This window comes from Dunckerocampus dactyliophorus, chromosome 5 (genome assembly GCF_027744805.1).
Source record: "Dunckerocampus dactyliophorus isolate RoL2022-P2 chromosome 5, RoL_Ddac_1.1, whole genome shotgun sequence".
Classification (NCBI taxonomy): Eukaryota; Metazoa; Chordata; class Actinopteri; order Syngnathiformes; family Syngnathidae; genus Dunckerocampus; species Dunckerocampus dactyliophorus.
The window spans coordinates 11,263,218-11,284,154 of record NC_072823.1 but is presented as its reverse complement, the minus strand read 5'-3'; the positions used below and the strand labels follow the sequence as shown (position 1 = coordinate 11,284,154).

Below are 20,937 nucleotides of genomic sequence, written 5' to 3'. Positions count from 1 at the left end.
GGACTGATCTTTTAAGATGCAAATTTAAAATTGGCTCAAAGTTCTCAGAAGTGTGCGATACAGGAGAGTTTTCAAGGAGTTATTTACCGCTACGGCTACACCAGAGGCAACAGGTAGCTTGTGAGCTCGCCACTTGATTTTGAGTAGCTCACCAAAGGGAAAAAAAAAGAATAAGAAAGAAAGAAAGAATATTGCTTCAACTAATTGTTCAATAATAGTTGGAGGACATGATGAATTACCACAAAATAACATAGGGACAATGACCACGCTGATTGAGTGGAGATCTGCTCCATGTACATCTGTGGTCCCCAACCTTTTATGACCCACTGACCGGCTTGTGTTCCCACAAATCTCCCGCGGACCGGGGGGGGTTCGTACATTATAGCAATCTAATGTAGCTTATTTATTATGTATTGTGTAAAACTAAGACATGAATAACATCAAATTAAAAGCACAAAATGAATGCCGACCCACCATCCACCAGTTCAAGTTCCAGCCAAGTTTTTCCAGAGAGATGACGTGTGTGGTAAAAGACAGTACGCTAGCATGAATTAACTTGAGACAAATGTCCACATTAGCGCTCAATAAGTCATCAAAACTTACCTTTATGCATTCCCACATAGTATCAGCATTTCAGACCAAATATGAGGTGAAAGACTACTACTGTATTTTTACCATTTTTCTATCTGTGTGGCATGAGATAAAGTTAGCGCACGCAATGGACATGCGTCAAGTGAGACGGATGTAACAGAGACAATCCGGCCACTTTTCAAAATAAAACATAAAAAAATGAAATAATGGAAATTATTTTTTCTTTATGTGCGGCCCGGTACTAAATGATCCACAGCCCGGTACCGAGCCACGGCCCAGGGGTTGGGGATCACTGATGTACATAAAACAAAAATAGCTCACTTCTTCTTTCATTTTGTCAGAGTAGCGCTAATAGTGATAAAAGTTGGAGAACCGATGTGGAAAATAATGAATTGCTTGCAGTTGAGGACAATTCTGTTGCAGTCTCGTTACAATTCCATTCTATTTCCGGAAAAGAACAGCAACGCCATCAGTGGCTATGCATGAAAACATGAAAGCTTTTTTTCAATGCATTACACTGCGACTGAGTCTGTGCCATGATCCAGTTCAATGATGTCAAAAAACACACTTCTTCATTGCCAGTGACATTGCACCTTACATAAATAAGCGTGTACTGGCATCCATGAATTGTGGTTTCAGTGTGTTATGCTAACAAAGGGATGAAATGATTTGACATTTGAAATAAATGTCTTTTTTATCTCTTGGGAAATATGCTGAACATCGGGCATATGAATGATCCAATTGGTGAACAGCCCAGACGGCCTCTCCATTCATCTTGTTAAATTTCATAGTGGGCTTCAACTTTGTGCAAGGCAGCCTCTCTTTGGCGATGACGTAGCTAGGTGTATCCCACCTCTTGCCCAGAGTCAGCTGGGATAGGCTCCAGTTCAACAACGACCCTAATAAGCAGTAAAGCCATAAAGAAGCAGTAAAGCCATAAAAAAATTGGATGGACAAACGTGGATCTGCACAACTTTTGGCAATTGCACAGCTTACGGCGACTTGGTGATGGAATTCTTCCGCCCACGCACTGCTAATGTCATCACTTGCAACTGAAAGAGTGAATTATTTATGCTTAAAAATGTGTTTTGTGTGTCTTACGGGAATAGAATTTTCTACACAGATACAGTGATTATATTTAAAGTGTAAAATAATGCAGGTAATTTATAAAAGACCCCTACAGATGGATGGTCTTATCTTCTTCATGGGAGCTCAGAGGAGCTTTAAGGCGTCTTGCTCCCATAGTCTCCCACTTAACTCCAACCCTGCCGCAGACAATTACGTAGACAAGAGGCGCAAACACATGAAGCAGTCTGGTTTTCCACTAATTGATGTCAAACTGTGATGGGAACATGGGAACATGCCATTTTCCAGCCCAAGTCACACTCCCACCACCAAAAACAGTCTTGTCTTTTTGTATGTTGGAGACAGTGCTTCTTTGTAAAAACTGAATTGCTATTTTGAATGATTACAATTTTCTTCGTATTTTCCAGTTTTGGAGCTGGGGAAGATTTTAGTCTTTGTTTTTAACAACCACCGTTGCTAATTAGTGGGGTGACAAGAAGGCTTCTAATTGCTGGATGGCAACAGTTACATTGATCGAGAGGGAAAACCAGTTTCTAAATCATATAAACTGTCAGGAAAAATTCTGCGAGTACATATTAGAAATTGGTCATGTTCACAAGACAGTCAGCAGATCTCGAATTGGATGATTTTGCTGCTTTCAGACTGATTAGAACATCGTCTGATATGGATAGAACACCATTTGGTTTTAAGTCTGTTTAGAAACGATAGAGTATTCTTTAGACAACAAAAATACAACTCCATACAGTATGTCAGGTGTTTCACAATGTAATATGGGCCCAGTAGGCCATGGATTAGGGAGACTGTAATTATTTGTTCAACATGTGTAATTTGGGAGTACTCCATGCTTTAATAAATAGGGTTAGCCTACTCTCTGGATTTATTGTTGAAAGTGTAGTTGCCCTGCTTCTGCTGTTCTACTGGAGTATTCCTAAGTGGGTTTAACTGGGCTAGCTGGCAGCTCACCGTAAATTGGGTCACTGCTGAATTAAACACCAGTGCTTCTGCTCTCAGTGGTGCTCCAATACTGTGCCAGAGAGCGCCTGGTTAGAAATAGTCAGGGCCATAAAGCCTGAATCAACAGCCGAGTCCAGGCGGAACGGGAGAGTCGCCCTGGTGCTGTGAAGTGTTTCACTGGTATCAGATAAGCATCCTCTCTGCTCAGGAGAGGTTATGCCAAGCATCACCCAAATAATTCCATGTGTGAAAGCCTTTCTTACAAATCATCATTTTGTACAGAATTGCCCAACATCCATATTTTCTCACAGAAGGAGCAGGAGACGGTGTAGTGCTTGAGCTTTACACACAGCGCTCATGAAACAAACAATACAAACAATTTAGGTATTAAAGCAAAACTACACATTTTGGAATTTTCCGCATCATCCACAATCCCTACGTGAACACATTTTTCTTTCCCTTCTCTGTGCGTTCCAACGAGAGGAAATGAGTTAGCATGAGCTAGCTAACATTGCACGTCATGGGAGGTACCTATTTTGACGATAAAGCCCCCAAAACAACCCCTCAAAAAAATAGTGTTGTAACATACATACAATATACAACAATATACCTGTATATTAACCAAGCTACAGCGATATTGTTATTGTAGCAGCTAACACGGAACACAACGCCTCGCTAGTCTCAGTAGCAATGTGACAAAATTTTGAAATTTGTAAACTCAAGTCTGTGATTTATTCTATCTGATAAAGCATGACTTAATTTAGTTTGATACCTCATTCACTTCTCAACCCCAAATGTTAAAGAAGTTAGAGTACATTTTATACCTGAAAATAGTGCCTTGGGTCCCCATTGCTTTAACATTGAGTCAAGACAAAAGCTGTGATTGACCCAGACCTTGGCATGTACAACCCTACTACAAAATACACTCAACAAAAATATAACGCAACACTTTTGTTTTTGCTCCCATTTTTTATGAGATGAACTCAAAGATCATACATACACAATATCACCGTTTCGCTCAGATATTGTTCACAAATCTGTCTAAATCTGTGATGGTGAGCACTTCTTCTTTGCTGAGATAATCCATCCCACCTCACAGGTGTGCCATATCAAGATGCTGATTAGACACCGTGATTAGACTGCCCACAATAAAACATCCACTCCATATTTAAGAAAATCAAGGTTTTTTTAGCTTGAATTTGCTATAATGAAGCAGCATATAAAATGGATGGATGGATGGATGGATGGATATCTAAATAATCCATATTTTATTTGCTTTTATATTTACAATCAAAGCATCCATATTGAAAATATGACAACAATGCAAACGTGACATATAGTAATACCCGGACTGGAGCACAAGTCTTGTGTCGGAAGACATGCCCAATGAGAGTGGACATTGTAAGTGTCGTCGCTGTTTCTATGCTGCTGCTGTTGTTGACGGAAGTAGCGTTAGCCCCTATGGGCTGTGCCAAATCAATGGGCCCAGGAAAGAAGTTTGTGGCAAAATAAAAAACAAAAGTGCAGTTTTCCTTTAAGCTGGCTCAATCATGGTATGAATTGCCTTGTGTGATTACACAAATATATGCTGGCTGAAGTGGTGCGATTGTTTTGTAGGTCGACAAAAGTCAAAAAGAGAAACACTCGGTCACCTTAATCAAGTGTGCTACCATTAGCATTAAAAGTATGCATCGTTAATTGGGAAAATAGCATCAATGTAAAACAAAGCACAAAAAATGCTTGGCCACCCTTCCTTACAAATTGGTGAGGTAATTTTAGCATAACCCAATCCAACTTGTAGAGTAATAAAAGCATAACCTCCTTAGGGAATGTAATCAAACATTCCGAAACATACGCATCCATCATCCTCTACCCAAGAAACAGCAGAAGGAGGAGAAAAAGCCAATTTTGCAGCAACACAATTGAGTTCCACTCTTTGTGAGGCTACCGTCCTTGTGTTCCAGGGTGCTGCAGTCAGTCAGGCACACTCAAGGACAGATACACTTTGAGGGCAAGGAAATGAATATTTGATATCCAGCTCTGCATCATGTGGTGAGACAGACATATGAGTGGCAAATCCAGGAAAACCCCTCCCCTACTGAATTCTACCATGCAGAGAAAGGCTCCTAATGGATGGCAATGAAACAAGAAAAAACACATGTTGTGCATTTCAAGAATGCTTTAAAATGTTTCAAATAACAGGATGAATTTCCTTGGTTTTATTTTATTATGCATGTGCCACTAAGAGCAGTCAGGAGATCGGGAAGATCTGGGTTTGAATCTCCGCTGGGCATTTCTGTGTGGAGTTTGCATGTTCTCCCCGTGAGTGCGTGGGTTTTCTCCGGGTACTCTGTTTTCCCCCCACATTCCAAAAACATGCCTGTTAGGTTAATTGGTGACTCTAAATTGTCCATATGTATGAATGTGAGTGTGAATGGTTGTTTGTCTATATGTGCCCTGCGATTGGCTGGTGACAGGTCCAGGGTGTACCCCGCCAGTCGCCTGAAGTCAGCTGGGATAGGCTCCAGCATACCCCCGCGACCCAGGGAAATTTCTGCAAGTGTGAATGTGGCATAAGTAATACATTTACCAGTGGGATATGAAAGCCACAACCAACAGTATAATTATCACAACAAAACCAGCAGCAATACAGAACACAGTGTGCAAAAAAAATCACAATATTGTACTGTAAGTGCATACATTCCACACAATTTGAGCAGAAACTGATAGTTGATGCTAGAGTACCGTTCCAACTGTGTTTGCTAGTTAATCCTACATGCAAGATGCATGTACAGTCATAGAAAAAATGATTAGACCGCGCTTGTTCCTCCAGTTTATTGATCCATTTTAATGCCTGGTACAACTAAAGGTACATTTTGTTTGGACAAATATAATGATGATAACAAATATAGCTCATAAGAGTTGAATTTAAGAGCTGATATCTTGCAACTTCCATGGTTTTCTTGATAACCAAAATCACTTAAGTTCTTATATGAATAGCCATAGCATTGTACTGCCAACAAATGTAAGTCTTGTGTGCTATTGTGGTTGTTTTGTCATTGTTATATTTGGTGTCCGGTGTCGAGTTTCAGTACGCATCCCTCTGAATGATTATATGTTTCATATAACAGGTACTGGGACTGTTCCTCCAGTTAATGTTTCATTGTTGCGTATACCTGCTATTTTTTCCCGTCCTGCACGTTGTTAAGCAATACAGATATTGATGTCACACAAAAACTTAAACAACTTTTGCCATGTTAGATTAAAGCCAAAAAGCCGAGGTTGTGGACGCGCGTGTAAACATTGTCCTAGTTACAAAGCAGCACTGTAAAAAAAATACTTTCGATTAAGTTAGGTTCATAACGAGGGCTGAAATCCAATGCTATTTTCTGAGCTTTTCAAGTGCTTTCCAAAAGGACCTGGAGGTTTTGAAACATAATCGGCATTGTGTTCCTCCCGAGGTACAGAGTCAGGCAGGCAGCACGCATTTGGCTTGTGTGTACTAGACTGAAAGGCATGTTGGATTGATTTCACAGCAGCTTGAAAAGGCATTGAAGGTAACAGTTGTGCAGTGTGTGTGTGTGCGTGTGCGTACGCGTGTGTGTATTTGCAAAAGTAGGAGTAAATGTCAGGATTTTATTAAAAACACCTTAATTGTGTCGATAATAGTTTTAGCAACGGCAAAACAGGCTATAAATGAATTTCACTGACAAGCTATATGTTCATCTCAGAAACCACTTGCAGTACACCTGCATAATTTATAATACAGATGAATCCAAAATTCTGCCTCTACAAAGGTAACAATTTTCGGTGAGTAGTCAGTGTGATATTACATTAAATATACTGTAACTGTGTTTACCATTGTGTTTGTTGTTGACAGTGGTGTGTTGCAACATATTGAGTTTGTAATACATTGGTTCTCTACTTCCATTCCGCCAAACAGTGCATACAGTTTAATTCATGCATGTTTTTGGACTGTGGGAAGACACCTACAATCCAAGGGAGAACCCACACAAGCACAGTGTTCACATAAAAACTGAACGCAGAAAGGCTTGCGTGAACAGATGCTACATAGTAGTTTAATGTCATCCTGAATATTCCTCTTGCTCAAAATGATTTCACACTAACGTGTGTGTGTGTGTGTGTGTGTGTGTGTGTGTGTTTCCTCCAGATGACGGTAAACTCTCTCTGGATGAGTTCCAGGCTTTCTTCTCTGATGGCACACTGAACGAGGAAGAGCTGGAGAAGCTGTTTCACACCATTGACTCTGATAACACCAGGTCAGCACAAATTCTGCATGCTGCATGTTGTCCCATTACCCCCCCCGTCCCATGCTGGCCTGCAGTCATACCGCATGTTACCAGGACAAAGTAGTTATCTCTTTATTTCATCACGTCTCGATACAGCACATATGCATGGAGAACTTTTTTCGCAACTTTCCTGACTTTGTAGCTTATTTCAAGTCGTTTTTTTCCGCCATAATGCAAGATTGTGGTTATTGATACACCAATAATCTATGGAATCACAGGAGTGTCAAAATTAAAAGGGAATATGTGTGGAAATACAAAGAGAATCAATAATAAAAAAATATATATATACAAATGTAGTCATATTCTATTACCATTTTGTCATTGTTTTTTCTGTATTATCTTAGTTTTTTTCCAATTTGCCGTTGTTTTTCCTGTTTTGTATTTGTCTTTTCCACTTGCGTTTTGTCATTGCATTTAGTAATGACAAAGACAATAGCATGCAAATTCGAAAGAATGCTGTGGGCGGGTCATTCTGCCAGGAAGATGACTAGTCCATACGTGATTACACGATTCCTGCTTGCAGGGGCTATGTAGTTAAGGAAACTCGGGAGCCCGGAAAAAAATGTCACGGACAGAAAGTAGATGCAAATACACATTTATCAAAAGTAAACGGGGGAAATTTAAATAAGGTGGACGTGGACGAATTGAGAAGAGGTGTCACGGTTCGTTGAAGCTGTCGGGAGGTTGACCCCCAGGGTGCAGAGAGAAGGCGGCGAAGTGCAAAAATAATAGTAATTTTATTGCACAAGACAAGAAAAAACTAAAAGTGACAGAGGAAAAGCTCTGTGGCAAAAATAATACAAAATATAAACAGGTAGGTGACAGCACTGGAAAGTCAACGATGAAAATGACAACAACAATGAACCAGCGCTGCGCATACGACGGCGCTGGTCTTTTAACTGTCAGTGATTAGTATTGACCGCAGCTGTGCGGCCACCAGGCGTGGAGCGGCAGTTCCTTCCGCTACACCGGAAGCACCGCTTGCCAGAATAATGGCGCAGGACAGGAAGTACACGCTCCTGTCCTGCGAAACGTGACAAGAGGTGTTCAACGAGAATTATGAGCAATTGCTCGGTTGGTGGAAGATGTCATGGAAAGTTTTTATAAAAAAAGTCTTTAAAGGCTATATCTGCGTTGATGAATGCAGATATAGATGAAGCTGTGTGGCGCAATGTTGAGGAGGTAAATGCCTTATTTTATCTTATTTATTTCCCCCGCTTACTTTTGACGCGCCCACAGCAAAGACTGTGGGCAGGTCATTCTTTCACATTTGCATGATATTGTCTTTGTCATTACTAAATGCAATGACAAAACGCAAGTGGAAAAGACAAATACAAAACAGAAAAAACAATGACAAAATTGTAAAAGAATATGACTACATTTGTATATTTTTGTTATTATTGATTCTCTTTGTATTTCCACATTTGTATATTTTTGAATGATTGATTCTCTTTGTATTTCCACACGTATTCCCTTTTAGTTTTGGCACTCCTGTGATTCCATAATAATCGGCCTCGATTATCTGCGCTGATATTCGGCATTTAGACACATATGGGCATCAGCCTTTTTTTAAGAGATCAAAAACGGAACTAATACGATGCTACGTTCTCCAAACCTACACGGTAAATTAGAGCGGTGCACCCAAACACTGCAGCTGGCATTTCTCCTGTTGCAAGACTCTAAGGTACTTACCTTCGTCAAACAAGGTAAGTCCTTCTTTTTCTCCCCAGTGACGCAAACAAATAAGAGTGTGCCAAAAGTATCGCTCTAACTCATTAACGACTGGGAAATAAACTCGTATGTACTGCGAGACTTGAGTGGGGGGAGACTTGCCAGTTGTGCTGGCACGTAGCGCTGAAGCTAACAAGCTCCCAGCATGCACGTCAGTGCAGTAATTCTACAAATGATCGCAAAAAAACACGAACGATAGGATTTCGTTTGTCAAGTTTTGTTTCTTTTAATTCAAAAGTAATTCAGTTAAACATGATGCTCTCCTTACATCGTCCCTTTGGGACATCAGTAACGTTCTCTTTCTTCTTCTACTTCATAAGTTTTATGTTTTAATTTCTATATTTCTATATATGCCATTTCTATATTTCGCACAATATGTTTGCACACCTTGCATAACTACATGAATCCTCATACTGAACATACATGAATTGTACTGCATGAAATTAGCAAAATAATTTGAGTTAAAGTAAGTTAAAAGTTGGAGAGTGCATTATTCAAAATTTTGTTGTCAATATTTTCACTTTTACAGCAAATGAATATGTCCTCCAAATATCGGTTATCGGCCTCCTTGACTACAAAAAATTGCTACTGGCCCTGAAAAGCATATCGATCGATTTCTGTTTGGGGTTCACATTTAATCAAGCTGCACGCATAGAAAGATTTTGACAGTGACAGCGTAAGGTTAGATAAGCCTGTGCTGAGGCGCTAGCGTACACTACACTGGCTCGTTATGCCTCCTCCAAAACCTCCTGCTTAGCTTGAAATGCGCCACCAAAAAAATTTCACCTCACATCGCGGCGACGTGGACCAGAAAGACTGTGATTGGCCGGCTTGTAGTGCATAATTTCCTGTGTGTAGACTAATCATTCAGAGCCCAGCTTTGTGAAAGCCTTCTCATCCGAATTCGGATCAACTCTTGCAATAAAACACATTGATTGCAATAAAACAAATTGATTACTTCTCGCTCCACTAACACTGATACCCGTCTCTCTTTAATTGCAATTGTTCCCTCTGGACGAAGGAACCTCACATTGGTCCGTGAAAGTTGTGGTTGCTGAGTTGCTGAGTTGCTGAGATGACTTCCAAGAAAACACTACCTTCACTTCAGCCTTCAATTAGCCTAACAGGCATGACATTGGATGGACACACACTCACACACACACACACAGGGGGAACATGCAAACCCCACAGAGATCTTCAAATGCAGATCTGAACCTTTGACTGTGAGGCTGACATCGTAACTGCAGCCGTGTGACTTTTGTGTGAATTCATATTCATTATTACATTGTTTTATTAGTTATAACATGGTTGTGTATGTTCGTTTTAGTGGGGAAATGCCAGCAATTTATCCTGCAGCAAAGCTCTCACATATATTCTGGCAAGCTGCTGTCATGCTAAGAAAAATACCAACAGACAATAGTGCAATAAATTAAATCCAGTTGTATTTATTCTTAATCAGTACTATACAGTTAATCACCATTGTTGCATGAAGACCTCTCTTGATTGGGTCTCATTAAATCCATCTTTAGACCCTACATAAGGAGTCAATCAAGTCCATCCATTCTGCAATCAGGAGAAGTGCACTGACTTTGATTTGAGGAATCAACATTGGCCTTGATCATTTACACAACATCCATACGCCGAAAAATAAATATGTAATAAATACAAATTAAACCAAGCAGAAACAAAGCTTAGTATCTGTGGTTATCAAGTTGAATAGTTGAATTAGATTTGATAATGCATGGTTGGTTGTTGTAATGACACTTTTAGATCATTGGGATAAATTGGTGATGCGGAATGATGATGTTGCCATTAACACAGCTTGAAGCGGGTATGTTATACGTATATACAGTATATCTCCAGTTTTGGGAGCGGGCACAAAAGTTTCTATTCATTTCATTTAAGTGCTTCTGACACCCACACATCAGGCCTTGGCATTCCCATGTAAAAGCTGATAAACAGTTATTGATTCACACGAGTAAAAGCTGAAATGCAAGCATTTTCTGAGACAGCCTGAAGCTGATAAATGGAGAGGTTTGATGAAGAAGGATGGGCGTACGCAACACCAACCCGCCCCTCTGTTTTACTCCATCTGTCTCTGTCATTTCTTCTTTCCATTCCTTCACCATTCACAAATCTGATAGACGTGTCTTGTTTATTTGTTTAAGATGAAAAATGGTAGATTCTATTTAACTACTTTGTATAGTTCTTTACAAATTGACAATATTTCTCTTAGCATTTCACTCAAGATAATAAGATAATAATCACTGAACTCTCCCAATGTACATAAAAGTGTCATTTTAAACTGGCCCGCTTTGTGGTTAATGATGGACAGCATAAGATGACAGAATGATATAGTTTTGGCTTCTGACATAGCCTAACAATTCCATTGGGACTCAAATGCAAAAAAGAAGAAAATAAATGAAAATGTTGGTTGTTTTTCAGTCTGTACAGGAGTTAGCCTGAGACATGACAGAGGCGGGTACTCCAGCCCATGGAGTATGCTTTACTTTTGTGACCCCAGCCAACTAGCCGAAACTACTTTCTTCAAGACCAAAAATTGAACAGAACTCTGCTCATTGAGGTATAAAAAAAGTCACTGTCGATGCACTACACTGCTGATGGTGATGCCATGTAAAAAATGTAAATGTAATGTAAAAATATTCGAACTATCCGTTTAAGTTCATAGTTATTTATATGCACAAAGCTTTTTGTTTGTTTATTTTTAATTGTAATAATTTGTTTGTTTACAACTGAATTACTGCATTTTATATGCACATTGTTCCCTTTTTTATCGCGGGGTTAGGTTCCCAAAATAGCCCTCAATAAGTGAAATCTGCAAAGTAGTCAGCTTATTTTTTATAATGTTTATATATGTTTTAAGGATGTGAAACACCTCACCATACACTTTATACACTCTTCTCAGACAGGCATTAAGAATTTATCACATTTCTCTCTTGTTTAAACACTCTCAAAGTTCAAATTTCGTTTGAATTTTAATGATCAACCGACTATGTTGGACACAAGAAATGATTAAGTGACTCCTCCCGTGCCTCTTCGTTGTTAAGCTGTGGCGTTTTTGTGTCCTTGTTGAAGTGTGTTGCTCCTGCTGTCGTGTTTTACTCCTCCTCCTCGTCCTCCGTGGGCCGAGGACTCATTTGTTACGTGGTGGCGCCCTGCAGCCACGTGGCTTCTGCCTTCCTTCGACGTGTCCGGGGGTCCGGCTTTTTGTGTGTGGCTGGTTTCTTCTGCCATTTGGGTTTTGTTGGCATTGTGGGTTTTGTTGGGGGGAGGACTTGCGATCGTGCAGCGTTCGGAGTCGCATGGTTAGCTTCTTCTGTTCCTCCTATTGGCAGTTAGCAAACACCTCACACGTTTTGCTAGTTTGCTAGCCAATATATGGCCATGACCACAGGAGACGGTCTACAGCCAATCAGGATGCAGAAGACTACAACACTCAACTTCCCCCATTGCAATTCTTCTTAAAGGGCCAGACTCGGCCTGTAACAGCGTTCATACATTGCCTATATATATATATATATATATATATATATATATATATTTTTTTTTTTTAAGCACTAAAATTGCACAAAAAAATTGCGAGTTCACGAAAGGTAAACCGCGATGGATGAGGGAAAAAATAAAATAAAATTGGAATTTCCAGCAATTCCAATAGACCTATGCAGATGAGCTCTGTTTTGGACCTTAATAAATCAGATAATGATGTGACGGTTTATGTTCTTTTATTTCACCAAATATGTTTTTCTCTGTTTAGGTAGTAGTTGGCTGAAAAAAATATCCCATGGGGGTAAAAGTGAAGTTCTTCTTGTAGGCTCTAAATCATCACTCTCCAAGGCCCATTCCATCAACATTAAAATCGATGGTTGTTTAGTTCCGACCATTTCTCAAGTCAAGAGCCTTGGAGTCATCCTAGACAGCACACTCTCATTCAAATCCCACATTGAAAATATTTCACATGTAGCCTTTTTCCATCTTCGGAACATCTCCTGACTCTGACCCTCTCGCTCCCAGCATTCAACCGAAATTCTCATTAATGCTTTGGTCACCTCTCGCCTTGGTTACTGTAGTGCCCTCCTTACTGGTCTTCCACAGATACTCACCCATCAACTTCAGCTTATTCAAAACTGCGCTGCCAGAATTATTACCAACACCAAATACTCTGACCACATCACACCCATTGTCTCTAACCTCCATTGACTTCCTGTCCGACAGCGCATTCAATATAAACTCCTCCTCATAAACTTCAAAGCACTTCATAATGTGGCGTACTTGCATGACTTGAACCCCCTACCCCCCCATCCCGTCCTGCTCACTCCGTTCATCATCCGCTGCCCTGCTCGCCACTCCTGGTTTTAACATGACTACTTTTGGTGCTCGGGCTTTCAGCTACAGAGCACCCAGACTAGTGGAAGAATGCTATTCCACTACACATCCGTCTACTGGACTCTGTCGATATTTTTAAATTTTTGTGTGTGTGTGTGTGTGTGTGTGTGTGTGTGTGTGTGTGTGTGTTGAGTGTCTGGCTATTCCCCCTTTGTATTATTATTTTTATTTGTATGTTTTATTGTGATTATTTTATTGCATGTAAGGTCACCTTTGGTGTTTTGAAAGGCACCAACAAATAAAATGTATTATTATTATTATTGTCATTATTACTGCACCGAAAAAAGGTTGAGAACAACTGGTCTATCCACTACTTCGCATCTGCGCACTAGCGCAAGGTAATAATAGTCTTGGCTGTACGTGGAGAAAATGATGGTCCTTAAATAACAGCCATGTAGTCGCAGTGCTTCGCAGGGATGCCTTGATCAGGTGGGATCCGTAATTACAATATTTACTCTTCCAAATGGCTGTATCCTCAGTAAAACAGCATTGAAAAGTAGTTTTATTTTTGGAACCATTCGTGTAATTTGCATTATTTACTGAACAGTCATTGAAGAGATGAACAGATGGTGTTTTTATATTCCCTCTCTTCTTCTGCACCATCATCAGTTACAATTCATCAGTTGTTGGCTTGCCTTCATTCCTTCGTTTCTTCCCTCCATCCATGCCTCGTCCCTGTTAATCTGTTTTTTTCCTGCTCCGCCAACCAGACAATAAACCTAGCCTGACGTGTGCCAACTCTTAGAAAAGTTTGTTTGTGGTATTGCATGCACAATCCTGTCCTCTTTTTCTGACCCGGCTCTTGTCCTTCCTTCCTCCCTTCCTTTTTTTCCTTCTTACCTCCCTTCCACTGCTGCTCCTGCGGTGTGCTGTGATGTGATAGTAATGTTGACACTAAGGAACTCTGTGGTAAGTGGAATACACATGCACACTTGGATACCACTACGCTCATGTTCATTACCTTCTTTATTATAACCCAAAATGCCATTTGAAATGTCGTAGTGAATTGTGTAATGTACCAATTTGTATATGTGTGTTCAGACTACTTTGCCAAGCACATGGGGGACTATGAAGGTGTTCTCGCCTCACTGGAGACACTCAACCTTTCCATCCTCAAAGCCATGGACTTCACCAAGAAGGTAATACAAGTACCCCATGCTTTACCAGAATCTTTACATGGTTCAAATGTCCCTACGATGCGTAACCTTCTGCACGCTACACCCCTTCTTGCTCTTCCACTTCCTCCTTGCTGTCGAGTGTGTTTTTACAAGCAAAAGATCCATGCCGAGCTCTTATCAAATGCACTTTCTTCCACCTTGCGGCCGTTTTTATGGCTTAAAACACTTAAAAGTGACATCTATCAGTGTGCAGTTGCGTCATCAACTATTTTTATCTCTCGTAAAAGACAAATTTTGGGATCGGGTGTTCGGGTTTATAAAAACGTATAAATATGTCTTTGGTATTGAATGAGTTAATAAATGATTGCTGTTTCGTGGTTGACTATGGCCTATTATCAGTCAAAAAATATTAAAAGACGCATTATGTGTAGTATTCTGGTCACTAAGCATCAGTAGTGACACAAAACATTAATAAGACATGGCATTACATTACATTACCTTAACACTGCACGTCGTCAGCCATGGCATGTCCGACATGACTAGAGCATAGAAAACCTGTATGATTTCTTGATAATACATTTTTTACCATGATTACAGCCCTCTAGACATGAAATAACACCCCGACAGTCACCTTGACACTCGTATTAGCCAATAGACATGATCAGAGAAAATTAGCCATTTAAGCCATGAATATTACGCGTGCTCATGTGTTTTGCAAAAATGTGAAAGACAGAAAGTGACGTCGAGTTGAGTTTGAGCTTTTAAGTGGATTATGCCTGCAACAGTAGCCTGTGTTATTATTATGATTGTTATTATTGTTACTATTATGTTATAATTACTGTATTGTGCCTGTTGTGAGATAATTCAAACTTGCAATAAAAGCCTGTTGTTCCAGCAATCAAATGTTTCACTGTATTTGGATTTTAGTTCATTTAGCCATTTTTTTATGGTTGAAAATGCCTAATGTAGTCCAAATATACATCAAATTAGCTTAAACATGCATATTTTTTGACTAATAATAGGCCGTTTTCAACTGAGAAACTACGTTATTTATTAATAAATATATTTTTGGAAAACCTTGATATACTGAAGCCGCAAAATTTGAACCGTTTATATATTCTATTGTATATATTGTTTCCAATATATAGAATGGCACAATTCGATGTAATGACATATACAGAGGTCAAGCACAATGTGTTCCAAGAGGCTGCTGGATACAATACATTGTCTGGTTTAATAATAGTAGGGAAAAAAGTTCTTGTCAAACTTTTGCCATGTTAAAAAGTACAAATACAGTACAGATCATGTTTCAAGTAACATTTTAGCACAGTTAAATGTAATATAAGTTCATTTTTTAGTTATCGAATTGTCCTCTTTGACTTTTCATCACTGATACCTGTGTGAAAGGGGTGTACTGTACACACAAAATGGCTAAGAAAACACAAAAAACACATGTTACATTGTTACAATCAACATTTCAAGGGTTCACTGTATTGGGTTCACACGCGTCATCTCCATAACAAGCAGTGCTGATAAGTGAAAATGTACTATACTGTATGCTGGGGAATAGTGGATACACTAGTCAATGTGGTACTTGTAGTAAAACGGTACTGTGGTACTCTAGTAATTGATCGCTACCATCTCTTTTACAGAAATCCCTCACAGTGCTGTACATATTTGCTATATTTTTCCTTAGGGATCACCACTCAACTTGGTACTTCACACTTTTGATGGCCTGATGACATTTTTTTTTTTCTAACGGCACATTGTAGAGCTTAGGGAGCGTGTGGTCGCACCAGTTCTTTTCACTGGCACTGCAGGGTGCAAATGCTGCAAAATGCAAAATCAGTCAAACCATATTTGCGCATGCTGTGTGATGGTCTGTGGCAGTCAGGCAGTAATAATGACATCTTCTCATGCATGTTGTGGACTATTACAAAATATCAGGCATGTTTCTTGAGCGACCTTTTTTCAGGGCTGTGGTTAATATTTCGTGTTGGATCTGTGTGTCTGTGTGTGTGTGTGTGTGTGTGTGCATGGTAATCACTTGGAAAAATCTAATGTGTTATCCTAGTTTTTCCCCCATGAGCTATTTATATCAGCTTGGCCAAACCACGCTCCCATATGCAGCTGATGTTAGAAGTATGTGTTTGTCCTTTTCTGTGTGCGTATGTAGATGTGTGTGGGAGAGAGCGTATGTGCATTGTCTTGCTTTTGTTGTCTCTATATCACTATCCACCAGACATAATCTTTCAGCCGTAGGCTATTCAATACACACACAGGCACATACACATACAGTATGTACACACACACACACATATTCAGTATCGAGTAGTGATTTGTATGTACGTTGCTCATGCTCCTTCATTTTAGTCATTTGAACTGTGGTATATATTTTTTGATTTCCATTGTGAGCCGTCATTTTATTCTTTGTTGCTCTGTCACTGACTGGAATACTGGCTCACTCGTCAGGAAAACTGACAGCTTGCTTAGTATAATTGTGATGAACAATATATTTTATGTAATTCCTGCTGCAGACAATAGGAGTTATGGGAATGACTGTGAAGGATTATCATAAAAATGAAATTACACTGTATGTTTATTAGCCGCTGCTCTGAGCTGAGAGGTAGGACTGGAATCAGCCATCAACCAGACAAATTGGTGAAGAGCGTTGTGTTGTTTAATTTAGCCCACAAAATTGAAACTCTCAATTGACAGAAATGTGACAGAAGATGCTTTTGTCTGTTAATTTATGTCGTCGAAAATCTGTGAAATAATTGTGCACATTTTCATAAAAGCATGATATTTGGTACACATAGATTATAAACTTAAAGTGCTTTTCAGCTATAAAGCCATCATCACCAAATGGCCACCTGGAAGCCATGGTGGCCATTTTGTAATGGCCATTATTGAACAACTTTAATAGCTCTGCATAATAGCATGCTATGATGAAAAGTATTGTAACTACCAATGTTTTGAGACTTTACTATGATAGTAAACAGAACAACCTGGAATGAACATAATCATCTGTAACATGCAAACTAAAGCAGCCACGACTGAAAAACCTTTTCTTACACAACAACATGATAACAGATGGGTCATTGACAATTTTTCACTAGAAAATGGTTGGACATCACATAATGGAGGGCTTTTGATTTAGCATGAAGGTAATGCAAAACTGTGTTTTCTATGTCCTCTTGGATGTCAACTATGACGAGACAGCACAAACCGCTGGTCATTAAATAAACCACCACATTTCCACAGAGCTGCAAATGCCAGAGCTGCCTTTGTGCACTTGCATCTGCCTCTGCACCCATTTATGCAGCCGTGGCACCGAAGTTCTAGCAAATATTGGTTTGCCAGAGGAAGCATTGTCCACAATGGCTTCCACCTGTCAGGATTGATCAAACTGGATTGGTTACTTCTAGCGCTTTACCCCAGCAGTGTCCACCTTGATAAACAGATCGCTTGATGAGCTGCACCAAAGCATCTTTGGTGGAGTACTTTCTTCATAGCTCTTCCTCTGTTGGCAAAAACTGTACCTACTTCCATTGGCACATACTGCGGCACTTTTGACAATACTAGAAAAGCAGTGGTAGACTCTTCATAGACATTTTTGCTAGACACTGACTTTCCCCACTATTTGCAAATTTTGACGCTGTGTCACAGCCTGTATATGTGTGGAAAAATGGATGGGCCTTTGACTTCAAGATTCAAGATTCAAGAGTTTTATTGTCATATGCACAGTAAAACAGGCAGTTATACTATGCAATGAAATTCTTATTCTGTTCATTCTCCCAAGAAAAGAAAGAAAACACAAGAAAAAGAATAAGAACATAAGAAACATAAATACCAACATAAAAAACATAAATACCATCATAAGAAACATAAATACCAATAAATTAAGCAACAACAACAACAGAAGAGACATTAATACAGATAAACAATACAAATAAATGAATAAATAAATAAGTAAATAAATAAAAGTGCTATGAGTGTGTGCGTGTGTTGCATGCGGCGTGTGTGAGTGCTTCGTTGAGAAGCCTGTGGGTAAAAGCTGTTCGCCAGTCGTGTGGTCCTGGACTTCAAACTCCTGTAGCGTCTGCCTGACGGTAGGAGTGTGAATAATGAGTGTTGAGGATGTGTGCTGTCCTTGATGAGGTTGTGTGTTCTTCGTAGGACTCTAGATTTATAAATGTCTTGCAGTGAGGGGAGGGCTGCCCCAACAATGTTCTGTGAGGTCTTGATCACCCGCTGGAGTGCCTTCCTATCACGTGTTGTACAGTTACCGTACCAAACAGTGATGGAGGCGGTAAGGACACTTTCGATAGTACATCTGTAGAAGCAACTCAGGATTTTGGTGGACATGCCAAATTTCCTCAGTCTTCTCAGGAAGTACAGTCTCCTTTGGGACTTCTTCAGAATTTGTTGGGTGTTGTGAGACCAGGTGAGGTCCTCGCTGATGTGTGTGCCAAGGAACTTGAAGGTTTTCACCCTCTCCACCTCAGTCTCATCAATAAAGATGGGTCTATGCGGCTCCTTTTCCCTTGCTCTTGGGTCGATGATCATCTCTTTAGTCTTATCTGTATTGAGAAGGAGATTGTTATCACGACACCAAGCTATGAGGTCCGCCACCTCTCTTCTGTATGACGTTTCAACACCACCAGTGATCAGTCCGATGACTGTAGTGTCATCTGCAAATTTAATGATGCTGGTGTTGTTCTGGGAGGCCACGCAATCGTAGGTGAAGAGCGTGTAGAGGAGTGGACTCAGCACACACCCCTGTGGGATCCCAGTGCTCACAATTCTTGAGCTGGATGTGCGATTGTGGACTCTGACTGACTGGGGCCTGTCTGTGAGAAAGTTAAACACCCAGTTACAGAGGGAGGGTGACAGGCCAAGTGTGAGGAGCTTATTTGTGAGTTTGTGGGGGCTGACTGTATTAAAAGTAGAGTTATAGTCTATAAATAGCATTCTGACATATGTGTCCTGGCCCTGTAGGTGAGAAAGGGCTGTGTGGATGGCAGTGTTGACTGCATCATCCGTGGACCGGTTCTGGCGATATGCAAACTGTAGAGGGTCCACGGTTGCCGCCGGGATGCTCTTTTTGATGTGGGTCGTGACTAATCTTTCAAAGCACTTCATAACAATAGGAGTGAGTGCTATAGGGCGATAGTCATTCAAGCAGGTCACGCTGCTCTTCTTGGGTACGGGCACTATGGTGGTGGACTTAAAGCAGGTTGGTACAGATGCTTGTGTAAGCGACAGGTTAAATATGTCAGCAAGCACATCAGCTAGCTCTGATGAGCAAATCCGAAGTGCACGTCCTGAGATGTTGTCTGGGCCTGCTGCTTTTCGTGGGTTTGTTTTGTTCAGAACCCTGCGCACATCAGCTGATGTCACCATGAGAGGTGAGTCCTGTGTGCTCCCCAAGTCCAGCCACCCTCTCTGCTCATCAGGAGTTTGGGTGTCAAAGCGGGCATAGAACTCATTCAGCTCATCAGGAAGTGTGGTATGGCTGGATGTGGCTACGCTACTCCGCTGGCGATAGTCTGTGATGTGCTGGAGCCCCAACCACATGCGCCGAGGGTCTGAGGTGGAATAGTAGCCCTCCAGCTTCTGTCTGTACTGTCTTTTGGACTCTCGTATGGACCTCCTCAGGTCATATCTGGCCTTTTTGTAGTCATCAGCGGTGCCCATGACAAATGCAGTCGAACGAGCACGTAGCTTAACCCTTACATCACAGTTCATCCACTGTTTTTGATTAGGGTATTTTCTGTAATACTTGGTGGTGGTAACAGTCTCTATACATGTGCTAATGTAGCCAGTAACAGCAGACGCGTATTCATCCAATACTTCTACTTACAATACTACAATACTACAGACTTCTCTGGGCCAGGGAATGAGGAAATTGTGTGAGCTGGTACAATATGTTCCGTAAGTGCTGACCTATCCTAAAAGCTACCTACAACTCATTGATGTTGAGTCTGGACAAACAAGCCATGTCCAGAATGACTACATCTTTGTCTACTGTGCGTAAATCTGCCATCGCCTTGTCTCACAGCATCGGCTGTGTGCACAAGCTTACAAGCTTAATTCGGATGCCCTTTCCCTTTGCTTCTGTCTGGTTTGTCATATGAAGCTTTTCTCAAGATACCAGACAGTTTAGACATGGACAAGGACTAGAAAGTACAATGCGTTGTCACATTTTTAGTACAGTACAGAACTACAGAGAGACATAAGACAGTGAATAAACACAGACATAATCTATAAATGTGCCAAATTTCATGCACAATTCTTCCAATTTTGTGAACAAATCGCCTGTACTACAAGCTCCTCACCCATGGAAATTTGGGACCATGGAAAAACTTAATTAAGGCTTTAACGGTCAGGTTTACTGTCATACTTTTAATATAGTTCCAGCTGCTTCCAAGTTGGTTTACGATAAGAGGAAAAACAGTGGAAGCTCTCTATTGTAAAAGTAAAGCATGTTTGTGTTTGTTTTTTTGTATTTTATACATGCACTTGATGAGAACAACTTGCACTTGAAATAGATAAGTCCAATTAAAGTCTGAGTCAGTGTTTTTGTCTTTGTTGTATGTTTGCTGCATATACAGTATGAGTGAAAGGTCACTGAAACTAGCAGAATAACCTCTGGTCAGTAGAGAATAGTGGTTTGTAACCAGTTCCCGTCCTCATCCACATTCAGATCTTTGCCTCTTAAAAAAAAACCAAGAATAGCA

The 20,937-nt window shown here is 40.3% G+C and overlaps 1 protein-coding gene across 1 annotated transcript in view; it reads left to right on the top strand.

Annotated features, from left to right (window-relative positions):
• The window catches only part of necab2 (N-terminal EF-hand calcium binding protein 2), a 115,898-nt gene that overhangs the window by 31,272 nt on the left and 63,689 nt on the right, over nucleotides 1-20,937 (top strand). Inside the window, exons 3-5 of the mRNA XM_054776020.1 lie at nucleotides 6,803-6,911; nucleotides 13,960-13,985; nucleotides 14,118-14,215. Of these exons, the coding sequence (XP_054631995.1) occupies nucleotides 6,803-6,911; nucleotides 13,960-13,985; nucleotides 14,118-14,215 (233 nt within the window). The remainder of the gene's footprint in view (nucleotides 1-6,802; nucleotides 6,912-13,959; nucleotides 13,986-14,117; nucleotides 14,216-20,937) is intronic.